This window comes from Pelodiscus sinensis, chromosome 1 (assembly GCF_049634645.1).
Source record: "Pelodiscus sinensis isolate JC-2024 chromosome 1, ASM4963464v1, whole genome shotgun sequence".
Lineage (NCBI taxonomy): Eukaryota > Metazoa > Chordata > Testudines > Trionychidae > Pelodiscus > Pelodiscus sinensis.
In genome coordinates, this window is record NC_134711.1 from 323458871 (window position 1) to 323483046 (window position 24176).

The following is a 24176-nucleotide window of genomic DNA, read 5'->3' on the forward strand; positions in this document are numbered from 1 at the left end:
AATTCTCACCGGAGCCTCCTTCTCCTTCATCGGATCTTTCAGCCCAATCCATGAGACACCCACAGAGGGTCTACCGCTCTCCACGTATCTCGCCAACACGCCATTACCGCCGGTCGCCTCCCCCAATTCCGAGATCCAGGGGACGATCCCGATCCCCTAGGTCCCCATCAGGCTCCGGTCACTCTGGGTACTATAGCTCCCACAGAGCCCGTTACTACAGCAGATCACTGCACCACTCCCACTATTACCATGGATCACTGGAGCACCTCCGTTATTATAGGCACTACTCTCATTCTTCTCCCCGACGTTCATCAGTGTTTTATTCTCCACATCGGTCTCATACATCACCCAGCAGAGAACGTCAACCCTTACCATCAGCAACCAGACCACCAACTCCATCAGGTATCCCACCTCCCCAACCACCTGAGCCACAGGTCCTACAACAACAGACCATTCAAGATGAGCCTCAGGACCGGTCCCCCACTGACCAATCCTCTTCCTCGCCAGATGATGCAGTATTCCAGGAAGACACATGACCGTCGGACGATCTCCGACAATTCCAGGACATTTTCAGGAGAGTGGCAGCATCACAGAATGTGCAGATTGCAGAAGTCCAGCAGAAGTCCCACCACCTGCTCAGAAACCTGCACCCTTCACATCAGGCCAAGGCGGCTCTTCCGCTGGATGATGCCATTCTTGAGATTGTGGATGATATATGGCAGTTGCCAGCTTCTACACCTGCCACTAACAAAAAAGCAGACAAAAAATATTATGTCCCGGCCAAAGGGATGGAGTTTCTTTTCTCCCATCCCCAACCGAATTCCCTGGTTGCCGATGCAGCCCAGCAAAGAATGAAGGACTCGCAACAAAGACCTAATGTGCCGGACAGGGATATGAAGCAGCTAGACTTCTTCGGACAACAGGTTTACTCGTCTGCTACTCTTACGCTCTGTATGGCAAATTATTCCACGCTATTAGCTAATCATAGCTTTGACAACTATTCTAAATTAGTATCCCTACTGGAACATCTATCTGAGAGCAAGAGGGAGGTCCTTAAATCGGTAGTCCAAGAAGGCTATGCAGCTTCCAGAACAGCTCTCCATATAGCTTTGGACATGGCAGACACTGCAGCGCGTACCACAGCCACATCCGTGGTCATGCGCAGGGCATCTTTGCTGCACCAGGAGGCAGTTCCCAAAGACCTTCTCTCCAAAGTCCAAGACCTACCCTTCGATAGGCAAAATCTTTTCTCTGACAAAACCGATCAGGTGCTTCATTCTGGTAAAGATTCAAGAACCATACTCAAGACACTAGGGATGTATACGCCTCCTTTTCGTCGAAAGAGGTATACTCCCTATCAGAGGCAAAGACCGTTTACCTTTCCACCATCTCAGTACAGGCAGCAGGACCAGCATCACAATCGACAGCACTAGCAAAAAAGAAGACCTCAAGCAAAAATATCTGGTCGCTTAACTACCAAGCAGCAAGTTTGACATTCCTGTCGAGGGACTGTGCATCATTCCGCTGAGCAGACATCCCAACCTTCCACAGGCGTTATTCCACCATTGCCTGAGACTCTTCCAACACCAGTGGTCTCACATCACCACCGACAGATGGGTACTGCAAACAATTACGCTAGGACATACCATTCCATTCACCACTCTACCCCCTTTCTACCTCCCCAACCCGTCCCTTTTCAGGGACCCATCTCAAGAGCCTCTCTTACAACAAGAGGTCGATCAACTCCTCACCCTCGGCGCAATAGAGGCAATACCAAAAGAGTTCCGGGGATGGGGGTTCTATTTCCGATATTTTCTAACAGAGAAAAAATCAGGGGGGTGGAGGCCGATTCTCAACCTCAGAGGACTAAATTGGTATCTGTGGAAGTACCGTTTCAGGATGGTTACCCTAGCCACCATCATTCCAGCTCTTCACAGCGGAGATTGGTACACATCCCTCGATCTACAGGATGCCTACTTCCATGTGGTGATATACCCAGCTCACAGATGATTTCTACGTTTTCAGTTAGTCGCAGACCATTTCCACTACAGGGTCCTGCCCTTCGGTCTCTCATTGGCTCCAAGGGTTTTCTCCAAGACGCTGGCAGTAGTTACAGCTTACCTGCGTCGTCTCGGTGTAATAATATTCCCTTACCTGGACGACTGCCTAATCGGAGTGTCTTCAGCTGCAGAGGCGCTGCACGCGACACACCTCACAAAAACAATTTTCGAGACCTTGGGTCTGATCATCAACATCCCAAAGTCGGCCATGATGCCACACTAATTGATACAATTCATAGGCGCACAACTCGACTCAACCACCGCTCATGCTCTCTTACCAATAATCAGATTTCGAGCGATGCTAGATCTTATACAAGCCATTACCATCAATCACAAGCCCTTGATACTACAATGTCTTCAGCTTATGGGACACATGCCACGACATACATCGTTGAACACGCAAGACTACACTTTTGTTGTCTCCAGCATTGGATAGCTACTGTTTACACTCGAAATGCTTGAGATGCCCACAGACGAGTATCAATTCCCCCGCATGTCAGATATTCTTTAGTTTGGTGGACGGTTCCCAAAAATCTGATGTTGGGTGTTCCATTTCACCGCCAACAACCGACAATACAACTGACCACCGATGCATCTTTACTAGGGTGGGGTGCACATCTGGAGCACAGTCAGGCTCAGGGACTTTGATCCCCCACGGAGTCGATGATGCATATCAATTTCCTAGAGTTGCGAGTGGTGCGCAATGCCTGTCGTCACTTTCTCCCAAAGATTTGTGCTTAAACCATCCGAATTCTTACCGACAACATGACCACAGTATACTATATAAACAGGCATGGCGGGGCCCGATCCCGGTCACTTTGTGCCTAGGCGATTGCTTTATGGAGTTGGTGCATCCATCACAAAATCTCCCTCATTGCAGAATACTTACCTGGTCAACAGAACACAATGGCGAATGCACTGAGCAGGCATTTTTCCATGAAGCACGAATGGGAGCTTCACCCGGAAGTCCTCTCAACCATATTCCATTCCTGGGGATTTCCAACAGTGGACCTGTTTGCGACTCGCATGAATGCCAAATGTCCCCAATACTGTTCAAGAGTGGGAATCGGACGTAGCTCCAAGTGAGACGCTTTCCTATATGATTGGAGCCATCATCTACTGTATGCGTTCCCTCCCATACCTCTAATTCCCAGGGTACTAGAGAAGATACTCATGGACAAAGCCATGGTAATCCTGATAGCTCCTTTTTGGCCAAGACAAACGTGGCTTCCTTACCTCCATCAAATGTCAGCGTGTCATCCATTCCCTCTGCCCAAGAGGCATGACCTTCTTTCCCAGAACAATCAACGCCTCTTCCACCCCCAGATTGAGCTTCTGGCACTAACAGCCTGGTTCCTCGTTGGTTCCAACAAACAGAAATGATCTGTTCGCAAGAGGTCAAACACATTTTTCTACATAGCAGAAAATTATCCACAAGATCCACCTACCTTCACAAATGGGCACGGTTTTCTGCATGGTGCTCGTTGGCATGTCTGGACCCCTACTCCGCGCCCATTCACCGGATTCTGGACTACCTCGTGCAGCTCAAGAACTCTTCTCTCAGCTGCGCCTCCATTAAGGTGCATATTGTCGCAATGACTCCATTACATCACGCTGTGGACGGTTATTCTGTGTTCCCTCACCCAATGATGCGGTGCTTCATGAAAGGCTTGGCTAATCTTTTTCCGCACCTCACACAGCCAGTGCGACCATGGGACTTAGAGCTAGTTCTTAACACGCTATCGCAGAAACCCTTTGAGGCCTTGGCCACATGCGATTTGCACACCCTCAAAATGAAAGTTACCTTTCTGATTGCCATAACCTCTGCAAGACGGGTTGGTGAGCTGGCTGCCTTATCGGCTATACCCCCATACACAGTGTTTACCGATCAAGGAGTCACCTTACGATCTCAACCCAGTTTCCTTCCGAAAGTGAATTCACGGTTTCACATCAATGAGCCAATAATACTTCCCACTTTCTACCCTAAGCCCCATACCTCAACAGAGCAAGCTCGGTTACACACTCTCGATGTCAGACATGCCCTGGCCTTCTACATAGAGAGGACTAGATCCATCAGAAAGACAAACACGCTATTCGTGTCTACAGTCAACGGTTCGAAGAGCCGTCAGTTATCAGCACAGTGCATTTCATCAATCATAGTGAACTGCATAAAGGAATGCTATGCACTACATAGTAGACCACTATTACAAAAACTGACAGCGCATTCAACACACGCAGTGCTACATCAACTGCATTCTTGAAAGGCGTTCTGCTAAAAGACATTTGCAGGGCTGCCACATGGTCGTCAAACTTCAACTTTGCCAAACATTATGCCATTCCCAACCTTCACCTACCAGATGGGGCAGTGGCAACAGCGGTGCTGTCTACAGCCGCAGCACGATCGCTCTGAACCCCCCTCCTTTCAGGGGCTACTGCTGTGAATTCACCTAGAGTGGAGCACCCACGGGACACTGCTCGAAGAAGAAGTTACCCTGTGCAGTAACGATGGTTCTTCGAGATGCGTGTCCCGTGAGTGCTCCACAACCCGCCCACCTCCCTTCTTCGGAATTCTTATTTTGTCTTTCAGACCAAGAGGATCAGGAGGAACTGGCAGGAGCTGGACCGCACAAACACAAATGGCGCGAAAAGGCACGAGCCGTGCTTCGCACATGCGTGGTCCGGCAGACTACGGCTAGAAAAGTTCTCCGATCTGCGGCGCCAGGATGAGCCCGACACCTAGAGTGGAGCACCCACGGGACATGCATCTCGAAGAACCATTGTTACTGCACAGGGTGAGTAACTTCTTCTTGTCATCATTTGAGGAGGAATTCTGTATTTTGGAAGAAATCAAGACAGCTTTGTTTCAGTGCTACCTCTATTTATCACCTTGATGTCCTCTTTGACAATTCTAACAGTGTTCTCTATTGAGTCATTGGAAGCCAGGTGGCATGGGGAAAATAATTATCTAATTTCTGTGGATGAGTCTGAATTTCTGCATCTATGATTGGAGATTCTTGGTAACAGTCCTTGTTGGGCTGCACGTGCACTCCCCCTGTAGCATATCACCATTGGCAACTATATAGAACTGTGCAGCCAGTTTTCTACCTACATCAACATGCCTCAATGAGTCATAACTGAGCATACCAAATTCAGGACAAAGTGCTGAGCATTGGGGCACCCTCACCACAAATAGGTGGCTATTCTATAAAATAAACCAATCCAGCAACAAAAGTAAACAAAATAAACTCACTACACTTGATAACAAGCAGGGGTACTCTCCTGTCCTATGCTCATAGACAAAGATTTCCCTGGCTTTGTAAACTTGCTCCCACCAGAGGGGTTAGTGTGAGGAGAGCTCCCCAGAGTTAGGGAGGCTTCTACAGCTTATTGTCACCCCTGATTCTTCACTGAAATATCCCAAGAATTATTTCCTGTGAAAGAAGGGAGCAAAAGCTTTGGGCCCCTGAATCTGCTTCTGGGCCAAAAGACTGGCTGTGTAGGCAGGTAGACACAAGCAACCACAGGGGACGACCACAAGATGGATGAGGGGCCAACAACCCCAATCCCTCTGAGCTGGCCAAGAGGGCAGAGAGGGGATTCCTCAGAAATCAAGACAATAAGCTTTGAGAAGGAGACTTTCGGATGGGACCAGGTGGAAGACCCAAGATATGATAACACCAAGAAGGAGGTGGTCAATAGATGGGGTACCCATAAAAGGAAAAGCCTGAGGGACAGGGCCCTATTTGATGACCAAAAAGGAAGAACCTCCTGTACTGGTTTTTGCAAATGTAGGAGCAAGAAATACACCAGCTCCTACTACCCCACAAAGATCAGAGGGCAATATTAATCATTGCCCACAATCACCTCTTTGGAAGGCACCTCGGGTGGAGAAAACCCTTGCGCAAATCTTAACCCAGGTTCTTTTGGCCATAAGGGCCCCTTTGCATTTCCCTGCATCATGGATGTTACATTTGAGTGATTAGCACTCATAGGGCCTCTAGAGAAGATGACCCAAGTTTCACCAATATGTGCTTGTCATCCTAGACTGTGCAACTAGGTAACCTGAGGCACAGCCTCCAAGTCCATTTTCAAGGAACTGGTAGAAATTATAGTCCATGGAGGGCTACCAAAGAGATCCTAACAGACCACAGTAAGACCTTCATGTACGAGCTAATGAAGGACCTGTGTTCCTGCTCCATGTTCACATTCTGTGGTCCTCTGTTTACCACCCACAGACCAATGGCCTGGTAGAAAGATTTAACCATGGAATCATTTAAATACTGGCCCTGATCCTAGGACAAAAGACCAGTCAACCCTCAAAGTGGTAATTTAAAACTGTTATGTAACCTATACAGTTATATATAATGTAAAGAACAGGCAATAAATTTGGTGCCCCAGATGGGACCCTGAAATATATTTGTGTGTGTGTGTGTGTGTGTGTGTGTGTGTGTGTACATATATAATATGAAACAGCAAAAGAAGTTACATGTCAATTGTAGGACCAGAGTTATTTAAGCTAATTAAGTCAGGGTGGCTATGTCCCATTCATAGCATTTGATGTATATATGTGAATATCAAAGATGAGGAAATAGACTTTGTACTGTGTTAACCAATTAAAATCTTTATTCAGGCCTAAACTGATAGTATTGAACTTGTAAATGAACTCCAATTTAGCTGTCTCCCTCTGTAAATGGGTTATAAAATCCTTTTGTAGAAGGAGGGCTACTTTGAAACCCATTATTGGATGTGCAGGGAGGTTAAAATGTTCCCCTATAGCAGGGGTGGTGAGCCTGTCAGCCGACGGTCAGGGCAGTGAGTGGTGTGTGTGTGTGTGCTATACACCTGAGACTTCAACTGTTGAGACCGGGGTCCCTTGCAGCTGGCAACCTGGAGGAGGTTGACGGGCGCCCCAATTAGTTTACAGGGAGAGCTTATAACACCTCAGATTTTAGCTGCTAGAATGCATGATCCCTTCGCAGCGGGCAGCGTGGGAAAGACTGAGAGATGCCCCAACGGATCTGTCACCTGGGAGTGACACAAATCCAAACGCCCAAGCTCTCCCTAAACCTGTCCCTTATGACCGGCTGAAGTTCTTTTAAATTGTGCTTGGTTCTGTTACAGCAACTGAAGGAGTCAGGTTAAAGCTTAAACAGTTACAGGTTTATTGAGGAAGCTTATAAATCATATGGTTACAGTGGCTATTGCTCTACTTCTTAACTGCTAGCAAATATAGGTCTTAAAAAATGGTTACAAAGAAAATAAAGACAGAAAAATAGAAATAATGGTACCAAGTAACAGCTTAATCTTTCTATGTGTACACTTAAGACAGAGGACCACATCCAGGTACAATTTTTACCCCCTTCTATGCCTCTCGACTCCAGCGTGTCAGGCCAGGGCTCCTCCCTCAAGTCCTAGGAAAGACGAAAATACGAGGTGGGCATCCCCATAGAACCTCGGGAGGTCAAACACCTAACCCGACCAGCAGGTAGAGAGAGGGTAGATTGACACTCAAAATGAGTGTGCTGCTGGACCCATCTTTATACCCATGGGGTCACGTATTTCTCTTTCTTATCTGTGATGCCAAATAGTGCTGGTCTGCCTTTTGTGAGACCAGTTCTTACAAGGGAGTTGTGAACTTAATTTACACTTGTAAGAGAGATAACTAAATTGGAAGTACTGGAGATTCTTTTCTCAGTCCCTCTCCCAGAGACTGTGTGTGATTGAATCAACATGGGTGCCAGCCTGGGCAGTTCTCGCAGCCTCAAGGTCAGCTTATTGCCTTAATCGCTCTCTCTCCTCATAACTATGTTTTCAGCTTCTCAGGATCAGATGAGCCAGCATAGACTATGCTGATTTTATTGTTCCTTCTCTGTCCTGTATGCTTCAGGAATCTCAGAAAGGGTATGTCTACACTACCCCGCTAGTTCGAACTAGCGGGGGTAATGTAGTCATCCGCAATTGCAAATGAAGCCCGGGATTTGAATTTCCCGGGCTTCATTTGCATAAAGCCGGCCGGCGCCATTTTTAAATGCCGGCTAGTTCGAACCCCGTGCCGCGCGGCTACACACGGCACGGAGTAGCTAGTTCGGATTAGGCTTAGTTCAGATTAGCGTGGCACGGGGTTCGAACTAGCCGGCATTTAAAAATGGCGCCGGCCAGCTTTATGCAAATGAAGCCCTGGAAATTCAAATCCCGGGCTTCATTTGCAATTGTGGATGACTACATTACCCCCGCTAGTTCGAACTAGCGGGGTAGTATAGACATACCCACAGGCAAATAAGATGGATGAGATGGGGGGGGTCTGTCTGGCTACAGAGCCTCAGGCCCAGGGGCCAGATGCTGCCTCCCGCTTGCCTGGATCTGGATCTGGCTCCTGAGGCTTATGGACCTCCATGAGCCCTCCAGCCTCCTTGCTGCCGCACAGTGGGGCTGGAGCACACAAAATCTAGTAGGATGCCCCCCCCCCCAGGAACTGGTGTGTGGAGACTGTCTTTCTCCTCAGTTGGCCCCCAACTAATTTTTCTGTGGGTCAGCAGCCCCCAACCCAAAAGTTCCCCACTCCTGCCCCATAGGTTTGTGTATGTTACCATTTGTCATGTCTGATTTGTGTCCATTTATCCTTTGGCACAAAGACTGTCTGGTTGGGCCAATATACATGGCATAGGGGCATTTCTGGCACTTGAAGGCATATATCACATTAGTGGGTGTGCAGGTGTTGTGAGTCCCTCATGTTGTGGTCTGTGTGGTTAGATCCTGTGATGGTGTCCCTTGTGTGATATCTGGACAGAGTTGGCAACAGGGTTTGTTACAGAGATAGGTACCTGGGAATCTGATGTCCATGCATGATTCCCCACTATGACACAATGAATGCAGAAGTGAGGGCCCACAAAAGTACCCCAAAATGATATCTTTCCAGGCTTTGGTATAACCCCCCCCCCCTCCCCAAATCCTAAAAACCTAGATTTTGGGCATAAAAATCCGCTGCCACCACCCAAGAAATGGTAAGAAAACCAGGGAAGAGATCACTTGGGAAATCTCAGCCCTAAAGTAAAACCAGGACACACAAATTAACCAGTACCAGGTTAATAAAAAAGAAAGAACGTTTATTATCACCACAAGACTCCTGTTACAAGCATAGTTGTATTGGCTAGATGATAAAAGCCACCAATTAATAAACTCATGGGGAATTTTCCCATGGAAACAAAACTTAGTTACAAAAGAAAGGAAACCCCATTTCTAAATGCACAAATATCGGATTCCCATTCCCAAACCATAAAACAATAACACCTAATGGATTTATCTAGACTTAGCCCTACTTACAGATTGTGACGAGTCTTTTCTTGGAGAGAGAGATGTTGTCTGCCCCCTTCAGGATCTGGACAGTCAACTGCCCAGGGCCAAAGAGAGAAAAAATAGAAATTCCTTTGTCTCAGTTTGGAATCCCTGTCTGCATTCCTATTGACTGACTGCTACCTGGCTAGGTACAGTTAACCCCTTAGTTCCCAGACTGCTGCTCATCCCTCATGGTCATGACAGGTGTGAAGGCTCTGCTCCCTGATCCCAAACATGCTGCCTGCAACAGAAAGGACACAAGGCAGCCGCCTGCCATGCAGCATCACTGGCCAGGGCTGTGTAGCTACCAACAGACTAGAACCAGGGCTCTGGTGAGGCTGCCCTGCTCCAACCGTGGCAGTCTGCAGCACCACATGCCTTGGGAGGAGAATTTTTAGTGCACATGAAGGCGTACGCTTTATAGGGAACGGAGCTCCCCAGCAGGCAGGGCTCATTAGCAGCCTGGCAGAGTGCCATGGTCTGGCAGGCAGGGGTTCATGATCCACCACTGGTCCATGTACCAGTGATTAGGAACCTCTGATTTAGCTTCAGTATTTTCTAGTAAAGCTATCTCTACAAACTGAGAATAACAGTCTAGTGCATCTACTTAGGGCTATTTTTAGTAATGTAAACAAATCTATACCAAATTTTTCTGGAGGTCATTTTTGTGGGCTATTAACATGGGCTCTTTTGCCTGACTTGGCCTGCATTTCTAGCATCTACATAATTGACAACTTTTCAATGTCGGTATTCATTTGAGCCCTGTATAAAACATCTTTGTCTTTTCTCTTAGATTTTTCCATTCCTAAATGACCTTCGTGTATTCCTTTTAACATATTTTTCCATCATATCTTTCGAATCACCATCCTAATGTCTTTAAACAAAATGTCATCTAGGATGGATTATTGCCCCCTGAATTGGTAACGGGGCTTGGAAAATGCTTTTCAGACCATCCTGTGTTGTTAGCCTTAATTGCTTTCTCCGGGTACTTCTTCGAAGAGTATCCTTGTGGTTGCTTCATGTTAAGTGTATTGGTGTTTTGCATTTATAGTTGGAGATTTGTAGCAGCAGTACCCTGGGTAGCAGCACACATGTGTTAGAAAAGAACAGGTGACCCAGAAGCAGATGGAATAAACAGACTTCTTTATTGCAGATACTATTTTCACCTTCGTCCGCCAAAACCTTGGTTCAAGTGAGCAAAAAATTAACTGCAGGTAGAGACCTTTTTATCTTATTTAGTATATAAATACACTTATCAGTGACCTCACACCTTAAGCCCTAATTTAATAACATGAACACCATATAATGCATAATCCTAACCATGTGATGAATACATTTATACCTGCCCCAGTTTACTGTTTCCAGCTTTACAAAACTCCTTAAATCAGCGTTTTTCAGGTGGGAAGGAGCTGTGGCCCTGAATGTTTGAGTGGGTAAGAAAGAGGGAAGGGAGGAAGATAACATAGAGTTATAGACAGAAAGTGTTCATTAGAAGTTGCATCCTCAGCCCAACTACGTGCTTATCTATCCCAAGCAAGCAGGAAAGGAGGAAAACATGTCTATAAATCAATAGGCACAGTGCCTGCCTGTGCTGTACCCCCGTCACCATCAGCACGGTAGTGATTACCCAGACCACTCATTTAACTCTTACACATCCCAACAGTGCACAGTGTCTGTCTCTCAGCAGTGCAAGCAGATAACTGCCACACACTATCAACCATCCCAATCTTCTTAATCTCTCATATAGAAGTCATTCCATACCCATAATCATATTTGTTAATTTTGCTTAGTTTTTGTTTATTTTGACCCTGCCCCCTCCAATGCCCATAGGACTATCGTACTTGGGAGCAAACTTAGACAACATGCCCAGTTCTTCTATTCAAAATCCAGTGGTAGTAAAAAAAAAAAAAAAAAGAGTGGGGGGGGGGGACAGAATGTTGGGAATCATTAAGAAAGGATTAGATATTAAGACAGAAAATATCATATTGTCTTTATATAAAATCCATGGTACAGCCACCTCTTGAATACAGAAAAGGGCAACAAAAATGGATATGGGTATGAAATGTCTTCAGTATGAGGAGAGATTAATGAAACTGGGACTTTTCATCTTGAAAAAGAGATGACTGAGGGGGACAGGATACTGGGCTAAATGAACCTTTGGTCTGATCCAGTGTGGCCATTCTTATGTTTGACCCATATGTCCAGGGCTACAAAGACATGGAGAAAAAATCTCAGACTGTGATCTGTAGAATGTTCCTTGCAAACCATCCTCTAATCCAGGACCAGAAACACCCACATACATATGTCTCCAAATTGGTGAACTACCCTATCAATCTTAGGGCATGCTTTCCCTAAGAAAGGGAAGGTTTTGGAGCATGTTGGAAAAACTCCTAAAAATAAAAATATGGGTTAACAGGGACTTTGGAGAGGGAGTTGGGAAGGGAGTAAGATACACTCACCATTTCTTAACATCTTTTCACTACACTCCTTCCCTTCAAGGAGGCATCTAATAACAACTGAGGAATCTCTCAGAAGGAAGGCATGTATGGATGGTGATAGGTCTGCTGCTGTTACCTGCATAGCATGTGCCATGTTTGTCTTCCTCCCAGAAGAAAGAAAGGATTTCATCTGAACTAAATGCAAGCTGGTCACCATTTTGGAAGAAAAAATTAGAGGACTGGAGGCCCAAGTATCAACCCTACGTTCTATCAGAGAGGATGAAGACTTCCTCAATACAAGGCAGCATTTAATCCTGCAGGCACAGCAGGCTGAAGAGCCAGTCAGGGCAGTACAGGACAAGGAAGAAAACTGGCAGCATGTAACCTCTAGAAGGAGAAGGTGGCCAACTCAGGTATCCCCGATTCCTGTAGTGGTAAGTAAACACTTTCAGGCTTTCTCCACAGGCACTGCGGTGGAGAATGCTTTGGCAGGGACCTCTCAGGGAAGAAATCAGAAGGGAACACCATGTACTGGAAGACATGGGATGCGTAGTCCTAGGGATGGGGATTCCATGACCACCACCCCCAAAAGAAGACAGGTGGTGGTGATCGGGGACTCCCTCCTAAGAGGGACTAAGTCATCCATCTGCCATCCAGACCTGCAATCTCGAAGTGTGCTGCTTACTGGAAGCTTGCATTCAGGATATGACCGAGAGGCTTCCAAAAGTGATTAAACCTTTGGATCACTACCCCTTCCTCCTTCATCATGTAAGAACTAATGATACAGCTAAGAATGATCTTGAGTGGGTCACAGCAAATTATGAAGCCCTAGGAAGAAGGATCAAAGAAATTTGAAGGGCAAGTGGTGTTCTCATCCATCCTTCCAACTGAAGGAAAAGATCTAGGTAGGGATCGTCAAACTGAGGTAGTAAATGCGTGGTTGTATAGGTGGTGTCGGAGAGAGGGCTTTGATGTCTTCGACCATGGGACCCTGTTCCAGGCACAAGGATTGTTAGGAAGAGATGGGATTCACGTAACCAAGAGAGGAAAGAGCATCTTCGCGGGCAGGCTTGCAAACCTAGTGAGGAGGGCTTTATTAAACTAGGCTTGTTGGGGGATGGTGATCAAAGCCCTGAGGTAAGTGAGGAAAAGTTGGACACCGGGAAGAATCACAAGGAGGAACGAGCAACAAAGGAGGACCCCTAATTCGGATGGAGAAGGCAGGGCGATCAACTGGTTATCTAACGTGTTTGTAGACCAATGCGAGAAGCCTGGGAAACAAACAGGAAGAATTAGAAGCCCTGGCCCAGTCGAAGAACTATGATTTGATTGGAATAACGGAGACTTGGTGGGATGACTTGCATGACTGGAGCACTGTCATGGAAGGGTATAAACTGTTCAGAAAGAACAAATGCGGGAGAAAAGGAGGAGGAGTTGCATTGTATGTAAGAAAGCAGGATGATTGCTCGGAGCTCCAGTACTTGGAGAGAGAAAAGACTGTTGAGAGTCTATGGGTTAAATTTAGAGATGGAAGCAACAGGAGCGATATTGTCATTGGTGTCTGCTATAGACCCCTGGATCAGGTGGATGAGGTAGACAAAGCTTTCTTTGGACAACTGAGAGAAGCTTCCAGAGCAGGCCCTGGTTCTCATGGGCGACTTTAATCACCCTGACATCTGTTGGGAGACCAATAAAGCAGTACACAGACAATCCAGGAAGATTTTGGAGATTGTTGGGGATAACTTCTTGGTACAAGTGCTGAAGGAACTGACCAGGGGCCATGCGCGGCTTGACGTGCTGCTCACAAACAGGGAGGAACTAGTAGGGGAAGTAGAGGTGGGTGACAACCTCGGAAGCAGTGATCATGAGATGGTAAATTTCAGGATCCTGACCAAAGGAAGAAAGGAGAGTAGCAAAATACACACCCTGGACTTCAGAAGAGCAGACTTTGACTCCCTCAGAGAACTGATGAGCAGGATTACCTGGGATGCTTACACTAAGGAGAAAGGAGTGTAGGAGAGCTGGCAGTATTTTAAAGAAGCCTTATTAAAGGCACAGGAAGAAACCATCCCGATGAGCAGCAAGAAAAGCAAATATGGTAGGCGACCAGATTGGCTTACCGGGGACATCCGTGGTGAGCTTAAACACAAAAAGGAAGTTTACACAAAGTGGAAATTTAGACAGATGACTAGTGAGGAGTACAAATATATTGCTCGAGAATTCAGGGGAGTTATCAGGAAGGCGAAAGCGCAATTGGAATTGCAGCTGGCAAGGGATGTGAAGGGCAACAAGAAAGGTTTCTACAGGCATGTTAGTAATAAAAGGGTGATCAGAGAGGATGTGGGGCCCTGACTGGATGAGGGAAGTAACCTAGTGACAGATGATGTGGGAAAAGCTGAAGTACTCAATGCTTTCTTTGCAGGTGTCTTCATGGACAAGATCAGCTCCAAGACAAATGCACTAGGCATCTCAGTATGGGAAGGTGGTGTACAGCCGTTGGTGGGGAAAGAACAAGTTAGGAACTATTTAGAAAAGTTAAACACAAATCCATTGGCCCAGATTTAATGCATCCAAGGGTACTGAGGGAGTTGGCAAATATCATTGCAGAGCCTTTGGCCATTATCTTTGAAAACTTGTGGAGATTGGGAGAGATCCCGGATGATTAGAAAAAGGCAAATGTAGTGCCCATCTTTAAAAAAGGGAAGAAGGACCAGTCAGCCTTACCTCAGTCCCTGGAAAAATCATGGACGGGATACTCAAGGAATCCCTTTTGAAGCACTTGGAAGAGGGGAAAGTGATCAGGAATAGTCAACATGGATTCACGAAGGGCAAGTCGTGCCTGACCAATCTGATTAGCTTCTATGATGAGGTAACTAGCTCTGTGGATATGGGAAAGTCAGTGGATGTGATATACCTTGACTTTAGCAAAGCTTTTGATACTGTCTCCCACAATATTCTTGCCAGCAAGTTAAGGGAGTGTGGGTTGGATAAATGGACTGTGAGATGGGTAGAAATCTGGCTAGACTGTCAGGCCCAATGGGTAGTGATTAACAGCTCGATGTCAGGTTGGTGATCGGTTTCTAGCGGAGTGCCCCAAGGATCTGTTCTTGGACCGGTTTTATTCAATATCTTTATTAATGATGTGGATGAGGGGATGGATTGCACCCTCAGCAAGTTTGCAGATGACTCTAAGCTAGGGGAAGAGAGAGATATGTTGGAAAGCAGGGATAGGGTCCAGAGTGACCTGGACAGATTAGAAGATAGGGTCAAAAGAAATCTGATGAGGTTCAACAAGGACAAATGCAGAGTCCTGCACTTGGGACGAAAGAATCCTAAGCATTGTTACAGGCTGGTGACTGAATGGCTAAGTAGCAGTTTTGCAGAAAAGGACCTGGGGATTACAGTGGATGAGAAGCTGGATATGAGTCAACAGTGTGCACTTGTAGACAAGAAGGCTAATGGTATATTAGGGTGCATTAGGAGGAGCATTGCCTGCAGATCCATAGAAGTGATTATTCCCCTTTATTTGGCTCTGATGAGGCCACATCTGGAATATTGTGTACAGTTCTGGGCCCCCCACTATAGAAAGTATGTGGACGCATTGGAGAGGGTCCAGTGGAGGGCGACCAAAATGATTAGGGGGCTGGCGTGCATGACCTATAAGGAGAGTCTGAGGGATTTGGGTTTGTTTAGTTTGCAGAAGAGAAGAGTGATTTGATAGCAGCCTTCAACTTCCTGAAGGGAGCTTCCAAAGAGGATAAAGAGAGGCTGTTCTCAGTAATGACGGATGGCAGAGCAAGGAGCAATGGTCTCAAGTTACAGTGGGAGAGGTCTAGGTTGGATATTAGGAAAATTATTTCCCTAGGAGTGTGGTGAAGCACTGGAATGGGTTACTTAGGGAGGTGGTGGAATCTCCATCCTTAGAGGTGTTTAAGTCTCAGCTTGACAAAGCCCTGGCCGGGTTGATTTAGTTGGGATTGGTCCTGCCTTGGACAGGGGGCTAAACTTGATGACCTCCTGAGGTCTCATTCAGCTCTATGATTCTATGACTCTATCTCTAAGGACCAGATTTTAAAAAGACCAGATCCTCATCAGAGTCCTCCATCTGAGTATATTGTTGAGGCCAAGACCACTTCATCTGGTGTATTTCCCTCCCCTCCCCACCAAGGTAATTAGACTTTAGGGTTATTTGGACTTTTTGTTACTCTGGGAGGGGTCCTACTTTAAGTAACATGGCCAAGGGGCTGGTTCAAAAGAAAGGTCAGATCATGCAATGGCCTAGTCTGCTGCTGGCAGGAGGCAAGAGACATAAAGGTTTATGCTATGCTTAGCTGTGAAGGGGACACAGCAACCTGTACCTGGTCTGGAGCTCTCCAACTTCCAGGTATCAGGCATCTGAAAAGATAGCTCTGTTTAAAAATCAAAGAAGTAAAGAAAGAATCCTCACTATACTCCCCGAAACTCACATTGCTAGCCAGCATTGTGTTAAGTGTCTGGAAAGATGTGAATTCTTCTGCTTTGTCCCTAAGTTTCTACTGATCTCCTATATACTAAGAGATTGGATGGTGATGAAGAATAGGTTTTGCTCATTTTTCCTGTGCTTATTTGTCCTTTAAGTACTTACAGAGAGAAAGGAAATCTTGGATTTTCATTATGTTGGTGGGAGACAAATGCTTCAGCTGGTCTAGTGGTGTTGTGTCTAGCTCTGTCATTTTTCTCCTGCTGAAAAGACCCTATAAATATCAATGGGTGAGCAAAAGAACCATCATAAATACCTTTTAAACCAATAGGTTTGTTCTAAATGTCAATGATGTACATATCTGAGAAAATGAGTCGAGTGGCCCTTTAAAGACTAATAGATTTATTAGGACATTACAGATGTTCTACCAAAAATGTAAACTTTAGAAATCAGTTTGGTTTTTTTAACCAATTATGAATATCCTTTTAAAAAGTTTGACATTGTGTTGGTTCAGTTACTGCATAGATCTTTGATCAAGCCTCATTCAGTTCAGCATTCTGCCAACATACTATTGGAGTGTTCTCTGCAATATGAGGGTAAGTAAGTCAGTAAGAGTAGCCCCCATTCAGTTTCAGGAAGCATGATACACATGAGAACCTCAGAGTTGTACATGAGAGTGGTGATGTCATCTTAATGTATGAGGATAGAAAGTAGAAGTGTATATAACTGGAATAGAGAAACTGGCTGTACATGAAGTACAGCTAATACTATAAAATAAATAAATGAAAAAATATTTTTTCTAAAAAGTTCTTTCAGCTTCAGTAGTCATGAGTGTTGTTTGTAACTCAAGCCAGAAATAAGATTTTTCAGATCAACAACGATGTCCCTTTAACATTATGGTTTTAGCCTGAGCTGCTATGCAGTTTCTGTGGCTAAAGAGGTAAACAGGAACACAGATTGGAGAGCAATATCAGCTGTTTGGATTATCTGAACGATTATAGCTTCAAAGAAATACAAGCAAATGACATTTTTTTATTATTTATGTTTTTAGATGTATCGTCCATTTGGCCTCCGTGTTGTTCTGATTGCATTGGAGCTTTGGATGGAAAGGGATCTCAGTACAGTTACAGATCGTATGAATGACTGTCTTGTTTTTTTTAGTGGCTATATTAAGAGGAGCCTTATGAACCGCATACGTTTTGACCACGCAGAATTAATTTTGTAAGAGCCATAATTTTAATCTTTGAAAATATGGTAATGGTGTTCTTTATACTTATTACTGTAAATATTAAATTCAGACTTTAAAGGTATTTTTTGAGATTTTCTTTAGAAGTCAGACAGACTATCATATGTCCCCCCCAAAATGCTTCCATTATTCTCCTGCATAAACTCAATGTTATAATAACCAGTTGGGTTCCCTTTGGATCTGTCGCTTAAGAGGAAAAAGCAGCTTGATAATATCCATGTACCTGGAAAAATCCTAAATTCGTTCTATTTCCTAAGCAGTAGTACAGATGGCTTCCAGACCTCCTGACCCTCACAGGATACAGCAAATGAGAAACTCAGCTCAGATTCCAAATAGTTGGCCAGTCCTGAAGTTTCATATGCAGTTTGTTTCTTCAAAAACAACGAGAAGTCCTGTGGCACCTTATAGACTAACAGATTTATTGGAGCATAAGCTTTCGTGGGCAAAGGACTCGCTTCATCAGATGCATGTAGTGGAAATTCCAGAGGCAGGTATAAACATTCAGGCACATGTAAAGAAGGGAGTACCAATCAAGGGGAAGGCCAGAGATAATGAGGTCTGTTCAGTCAGTGATGATGTGTCCCACTTCCAGCAGCTGATGGGGAGGTATGAACACCAAAAGAGGAGAAACTTCAAAAACAAACTTCAAAGAGAAACTGCAGAGCTACGATTCATCTGCAAATCTGATGCTATCAATTTAGGATTGAACAAAGACTGTGAATAGCTAGCCAACTACAAAAGCAGTTTCTCCTCTCTGAGGGTACGTCTAGACTACAGGCTTTTGTTGACAGAGGCTTTGTCGACAGAGACTGTCAACAAAGCTTCTGTTGACAAAGAGCATCTAGACTACAGCCAGTTCTGTCGACAAAGCAAGCTGCTTTGTTGACATGAGTGTATAGACACAAAGGACTGTGTAAATGCAAGAACACCTTCTGTCTACAGAACTCTGTTGACAAAAGGCGTTATTCTTCGTAGAATGAGGTTTACCACCGTCAACAAAACTGCCGAGTTCTGTTGACGTTATATGGACAGAACTCAGCGGTAGTGCAGATGCAGGAATACTTTTGTCGACAAAAGGCCACTTTTGTCAACAAAACCCTGTAGTCTAGACACACCCTTAGTGTTCACATCTCCGCATCAGCTGCTGGAAGTGGGATACATCATCACTGACTGAATTGACCTCATCTCTGGTCTACCCTTTGATTGGTACTTCCTCCTTCTCATAGAATCATAGAACACTGGACCTGGAAGAGACCTCGAGAGGTCACCAAGTCCAGTCCCCTGCCCTCGTGGCAGGACCCAGTACTGTCTAGACCATCCCTGATAGACATTTATCTAACCTGCTCTTAAATATCTCCGAAGATGGAAATTCCACAACCTCCACAAGCAACTTATTACAGTGTTTAAACATTCTTACAGCTAGGAAGTTTTTCCTAATGTCCAACCTAAACCTCCCTTGCTGCAGGTTAAGCCTGTTGTTTCTTGTTCTATCCTCAGAGACCAAGAAGAATGATTTTCTCCCTCCTCCTTGTGATACCCTTTTAGATACCTGAAAACTATTATCGTGTTCCCTCTCAGTTTTCTCTTTTCCAAATTAAACAAGCCAAAATTCTTTCAGTCTTCCTTCATTGGTCATGTTCTCTAAACCTTTAATCAATCTTGTTGCTCTTCTCTGGACCTTCTCAAATTACTCCACATCTTTTTTGAAATGTGGTGCCCAGAGCTGGACACAATATTTCAACTGAGGCCTAATCAGTGCAGAGTGGAAGAATGACTTCTCGTGTCTTGCTTACAACACACCTGTTAGTGCATCCCAAAATCATGTTTGCTTTTTTTGCAACGGTGTCACACTGACTCATATTTAGCTTTGGTCCACTATGACCCCTCTATTCCCTTCTGCAGTACTCCTTCCTAGACAGTCACTTCCAATTCTGTATGGGTATGTCTACACTACCCTCCTAGTTCGAACTAGGAGGGTAACGTAGGCATACCGCACTTGCAAATGAAGCCCGGGCTTAATTTGCATAAGCGGGGAGCCGCCATTTTTAAAACCCCGCTAGTTCAAACCCCGTGCAGCGCGGCTACACGGGGCTCGAACTAGGTAGTTCGGACTAGGATTCCTATTCCGAACTACCGGTACACCTTGTGGAATAGGAATCCTAGTCCGAACTACCTAGTTCGAGCCCCGTGTAGCCGCGCTGCACGGGGTTCGAACCAGCGGGGTTTTAAAAATGGCAGCTCCCCGCTTATGCAAATGAAGCCCGGGAAATTCAAATCCCGGGCTTCATTTGCAAGTGCGGTATGCCTATATTACCCCGCTAGTTCGAACTAGCGGGATAGTGTAGACATACCCTCTGTGAGAGACTGATTGTTCCTTCCTAAGTGGAGTACTTTGCATTTGTCCTTATTAAACTTCATCCAATTTACCTCAGACCATTTCGAATTATGATGCTATCCTCCAAAACACTTGCAGCCCCTCCCAGTTTGGTGTCATCTGCAAACTTAATAAGCAAATTCTCCCAAAGCAGACCCCTGTGGATCTCTACTTCTTGTGCCCTTCCAGCAGGATTGTGAACTGTTAATAACTATCTTCTGAGAACAGTTATCCAGCCAGTTATGCACCCACCTTATAGTAGCCCCATCTAAGTTGTATTTGCCTAGTTTATTGATAAGAATATCATGCGAGACAGTATCAAACGCCTTACTAAAGTCTAGGTATACCACATCCACCGCTTCTCCCATAACCTCAAGACTATCAAAGAAAGCTATCAGATTGGTTTGACATGATTTGTTCTTTCCAAATACATGCTAGCTGTTCCATATGACCTTATTATCTTCCAAGTATTATTGGATAGTCTGTGCCCCGCTGTGTTAATTTCCCCAATATAGGTCTGGATAGTTGAAGTCCCCCATCAACACCAAATATTGCACTTTGGATGATTTTGTTAGTAGTTTAAAAAAAGTCTCATCCACCTCTTCTGCCTGCGTAGGTTGCCTGTAGTAGACCCTTAGCATGACATCACCCTTGTTTTGTACCTCTTTTAGCCTAACCTAGGGTATGTCTACACTACAAAGTTAGTTCGAACGAACAGACGTTAGTTCGAACTAACTTTCATAGGCGCTACACTAGCACTCCGTTAGTTCGAATTTAATTCGAACTAACGGAGCGCTTAGTTCGAACTAGGCTTAATCCTCGTGTAATGAGGTTTACCTAGTTCGAACTAGCTAGTTAGAATTAAGGGGTGTGTAGCCCCTTAATTTGAACTAAGGGGAGGCTAGCCCTCCCCAGGTTTCCCTGGTGGCCACTCTGGCCAACACCAGGGAAACTCGTCTGCCCCCCCCCCCGGCCCCGGACCCCTTAAAGGGGCACGGGCTGGCTACAGTGCCCTTGCCAGGTGCAAGCCTGCCAGCACCCAGCCAGCAGACCCTGCACCTGGCACGGATCGAGCTACCCACCCAATGCCCCCCAGCCCTCCCCCTCTTCCCGGGACCAGGCTGGCGGCTCCCGGGAGCTTGCCTGGGACCGCAAGAGACAGGCACCCGCCTGGGCTAGTGCAGACATCGTGGACCTCGTCCACGATCTCCGCACTACGCACAGGAAAGTGGCCGGCTAAGGCAGGAGAGCTGCCAGCCTGGCCACCCAGGAGCAGGTGTGCAAGAGAATCAAGGGGGTCCACTGAGACCCCCGACCCTGAGCCCTGAGCTTACAATGGCCGTCCTGGGTCAGACCAAAGGTCCATCTAGCCCAGTACCCTGTCTGCCGACAGTGGCCAACACTAGGGACCCTGGAGGGTTTGGATCAAAGACAGTGACCAAGCCATTTGTCTCGTGCCATCCCTCTCCAGCCTTCCACAAACCTTGGCCAGGGACACCACTCCTACCCCCTGGCTAATACCACTCCATGGACCCAAACTCCATCACTTTATCTCACTTCTCTTTAAACTCTGTTCTAGTTCTAGCCTTCACAGCCTCCTGCACCAAGGAGTTCCACAGGCTGACTATTTGCTTTGTGAAGAAGAACTTTCTGTTACTAGTTTGAAGCCTGCTACCCATTCCTTTCCTTTGGTGTCCTCTAGTCCTTCTTTATGGGAACTAATGAAGAACTTTTCTGTATGCGCCCTCTCCACCCAAGTCCTGCTTTTAGAGACCTCTATCCTGTCCCCCCTCCGTCTCCTCTTTTCTAAGCTGAAAAGTCCCAGTCTCTTTAGCCTCTCTTCATATGGGATCTGTTCCAAACCCCTGATCATTTTAGTTGCTCTCCCCTCTCCCATCCTCTCTTCCCCTCTCCCACCTCCTTTTCCCAGTGTCCCCGAGTTGTGCTCAATAAAGAGAGTTTCTATTTTTGAACACACATGTCTACGCAGCACTTATTTCGAATTAGGTGTTGTTCCTCATAGAATGAGGTTTACCTAATTCGAAATAAGGGCTCCGCTATTTCGAATTAATTTTGAAATAGAGGTTTGTATGTGTAGACAGCTATTACAGTTAATTCAAAATAACATCTGTTATTTCAAATTAACTCTATAGTGTAGACATATTTTGGGTATGTCTACACTGCATTCCTCTTTCGAGAGAGGAATGGAAATGCATCTGAGCGAAATTGCAAATGAAGCCTGGATTTCTGGCCGCTTTTTCGAAATACCCTATTTAAAAAAAAAACGCTATCTAGAAACGGTTATTTTGAAAGAAAACTCTTCTTTCTAAATTACCCTAACTCCTTATAAAATGAGGTTTAAGGGTAATTTCAAAAGAAAGGTTTCTTTCAAAATAACCACATTGAGAGAGCGTTTCTTTTTTCGAAATAGGGTATGTCGAAGAAGTGTCTGGACGTAATTATGCAAATGAAGCACGGGAAATTCAAATCTGCGCTTCATTTGCAATTTCACTCAGCTATATTTCCATTCCTCTCTCAAAAGAGGAATGCGGTGTAGACATACCTTTAATCTATTAGATGCCTCAGGACTTGTCATTGTTTTTGCAGATTCAGAATAACACAACTGCCCCTCTGATAGTTTGTTTCTTGTTACTGGTTTTGGGGATAGATTTACTCAGGTTTTAGCTGTATTGAACTCTGCTTTTTTTCACTACCAAAAGACTTACCTGGCATTGCCCAGGTCCTTTAGGACAGGAAGCTAGCGGTGAGGGGGGTGCAGGAATCAAGGCAGGGCCTTGGGATTTGTGGGGGCAGGCCAGAAGGCTGGGAATGAGGAGGGCTGAACGTGAGGGTTGGGGGTGAAGAATAGCTCAGGTTCAGGGGGTCCCATTTGGATGGGCTTTCTCTTTCCCCCAGGTGGTAGGGTTCTTTTATTTCCTTTCCAGCCCCCCAGACACCAGGAGCCTGCTGTCCCCCCAGCACTCCCCTAGCCAGCAATGACTTTTTCTTTCCCCCTCTGGTGGTTTGGCCAAGGATGAAGGAGAAGGGGCAGACTTGGGGAGGGAGGTCGCTCTTGTACATTTCAAACATAGAGGAACAGCAGTCAGGACTGGTATGAATGGGACTGTTTCAATCCCTGCTCACACCATTTCCCCACTGCCCTCTTCCCCTCTGCAGAGACAGTGCTGGGCAGAACAGGCTTTTAAGATAGCTCTCCCCAGCACCAGCTCCTGCTCCTCCCCCTTGCTGCCTGTCTCTGAGGGTATGTCTACACTACAAAGTTAATTCGAACTAACAGACGTTAGTTCGAATTAACTTTGATAGGCGCTACACATACAAACTGCTAGTTCGAACTTAATTCGAACTAGCGGAGCGCTTAATTTGAACTAGGTAAAACTCATTCTACGAGGACTAACGCCTAGTTCGAATTAAGTAGTTCGAATTAAGGGCTGTGTAGCCACTTAATTCAAACTAGTGGGAGGCTAGCCCTCCCCAGCTTGCCCTGGTGGCCACTCTGGGCACCATCAGGGAAACTCGTCTGCCCCCCTCCCAGCCCCGGAGCCCTTAAAGGGGCATGGTCTGGCTACGGTGCCCGTGTCAGGTGCAAGCCTGCCAGCACCCAGCCAGCAGACCCTGCACCTGGCACGGCTCGAGCCAGCCTCCCGCTGCCACCCAGCCCTCCGCCTCTTCCCGGGACCAGGCTGGTTCCCACCTGGTCTAGTGTGGAGATCGTGGACCTCATCCACAACCTCCGCACTACGCACAGGAAAGTGGCCGTCCAGGGCAGGATAGCTGCCAGCCTGGCCACCCAGGAGCAGGTTTGCATGAAAATCAGGGTGGTCCAGTTAGACCTCCGACCTTGAGCCCTGAGCTTAGAATGGCCGTACTGGGTCAGACCAAAGGTCCATCTAGCCCAGTAGCCTGTCTGCCGACAGTGGCCAACACTAGGGACCCTGGAGGGGATGGACTGAAGACAATGACCAAGCCATTTGTCTCGTGCCATCCATCTCCAGCCTTCCACAAACAGAGGCCAGGGACACCATTTCTACCCCCTGGCTAATAGCACTTCATGGACCCAACCTCCATGACTTTATCTCACTTCTCTTTAAACTCTGTTCTAGTTGTAGCCTTCACAGCCTCCTGCAGCAAGGAGTTCCACAGGTTGACTATTTGCTTTGTGAAGAACTTTCTGTTGTTAGTTTGAAGCCTGCTACCTATTCGTTTCATCTGGTGTCCTCTAGTCCTTCCATTATGGGAACTAATGAAG

At 46.0% G+C, this 24176-nt stretch overlaps 1 protein-coding gene across 1 annotated transcript in view; it reads left to right on the forward strand.

The window, feature by feature from the left end:
- The window catches only part of LOC112546503 (disintegrin and metalloproteinase domain-containing protein 20-like), a 148924-nt gene that overhangs the window by 29446 nt on the left and 95302 nt on the right, over nucleotides 1-24176 (forward strand). Inside the window, exon 9 of the mRNA XM_025186935.2 lies at nucleotides 17341-17510. Coding sequence (XP_025042720.2) covers nucleotides 17341-17510 — 170 coding nt within the window. The remainder of the gene's footprint in view (nucleotides 1-17340; nucleotides 17511-24176) is intronic.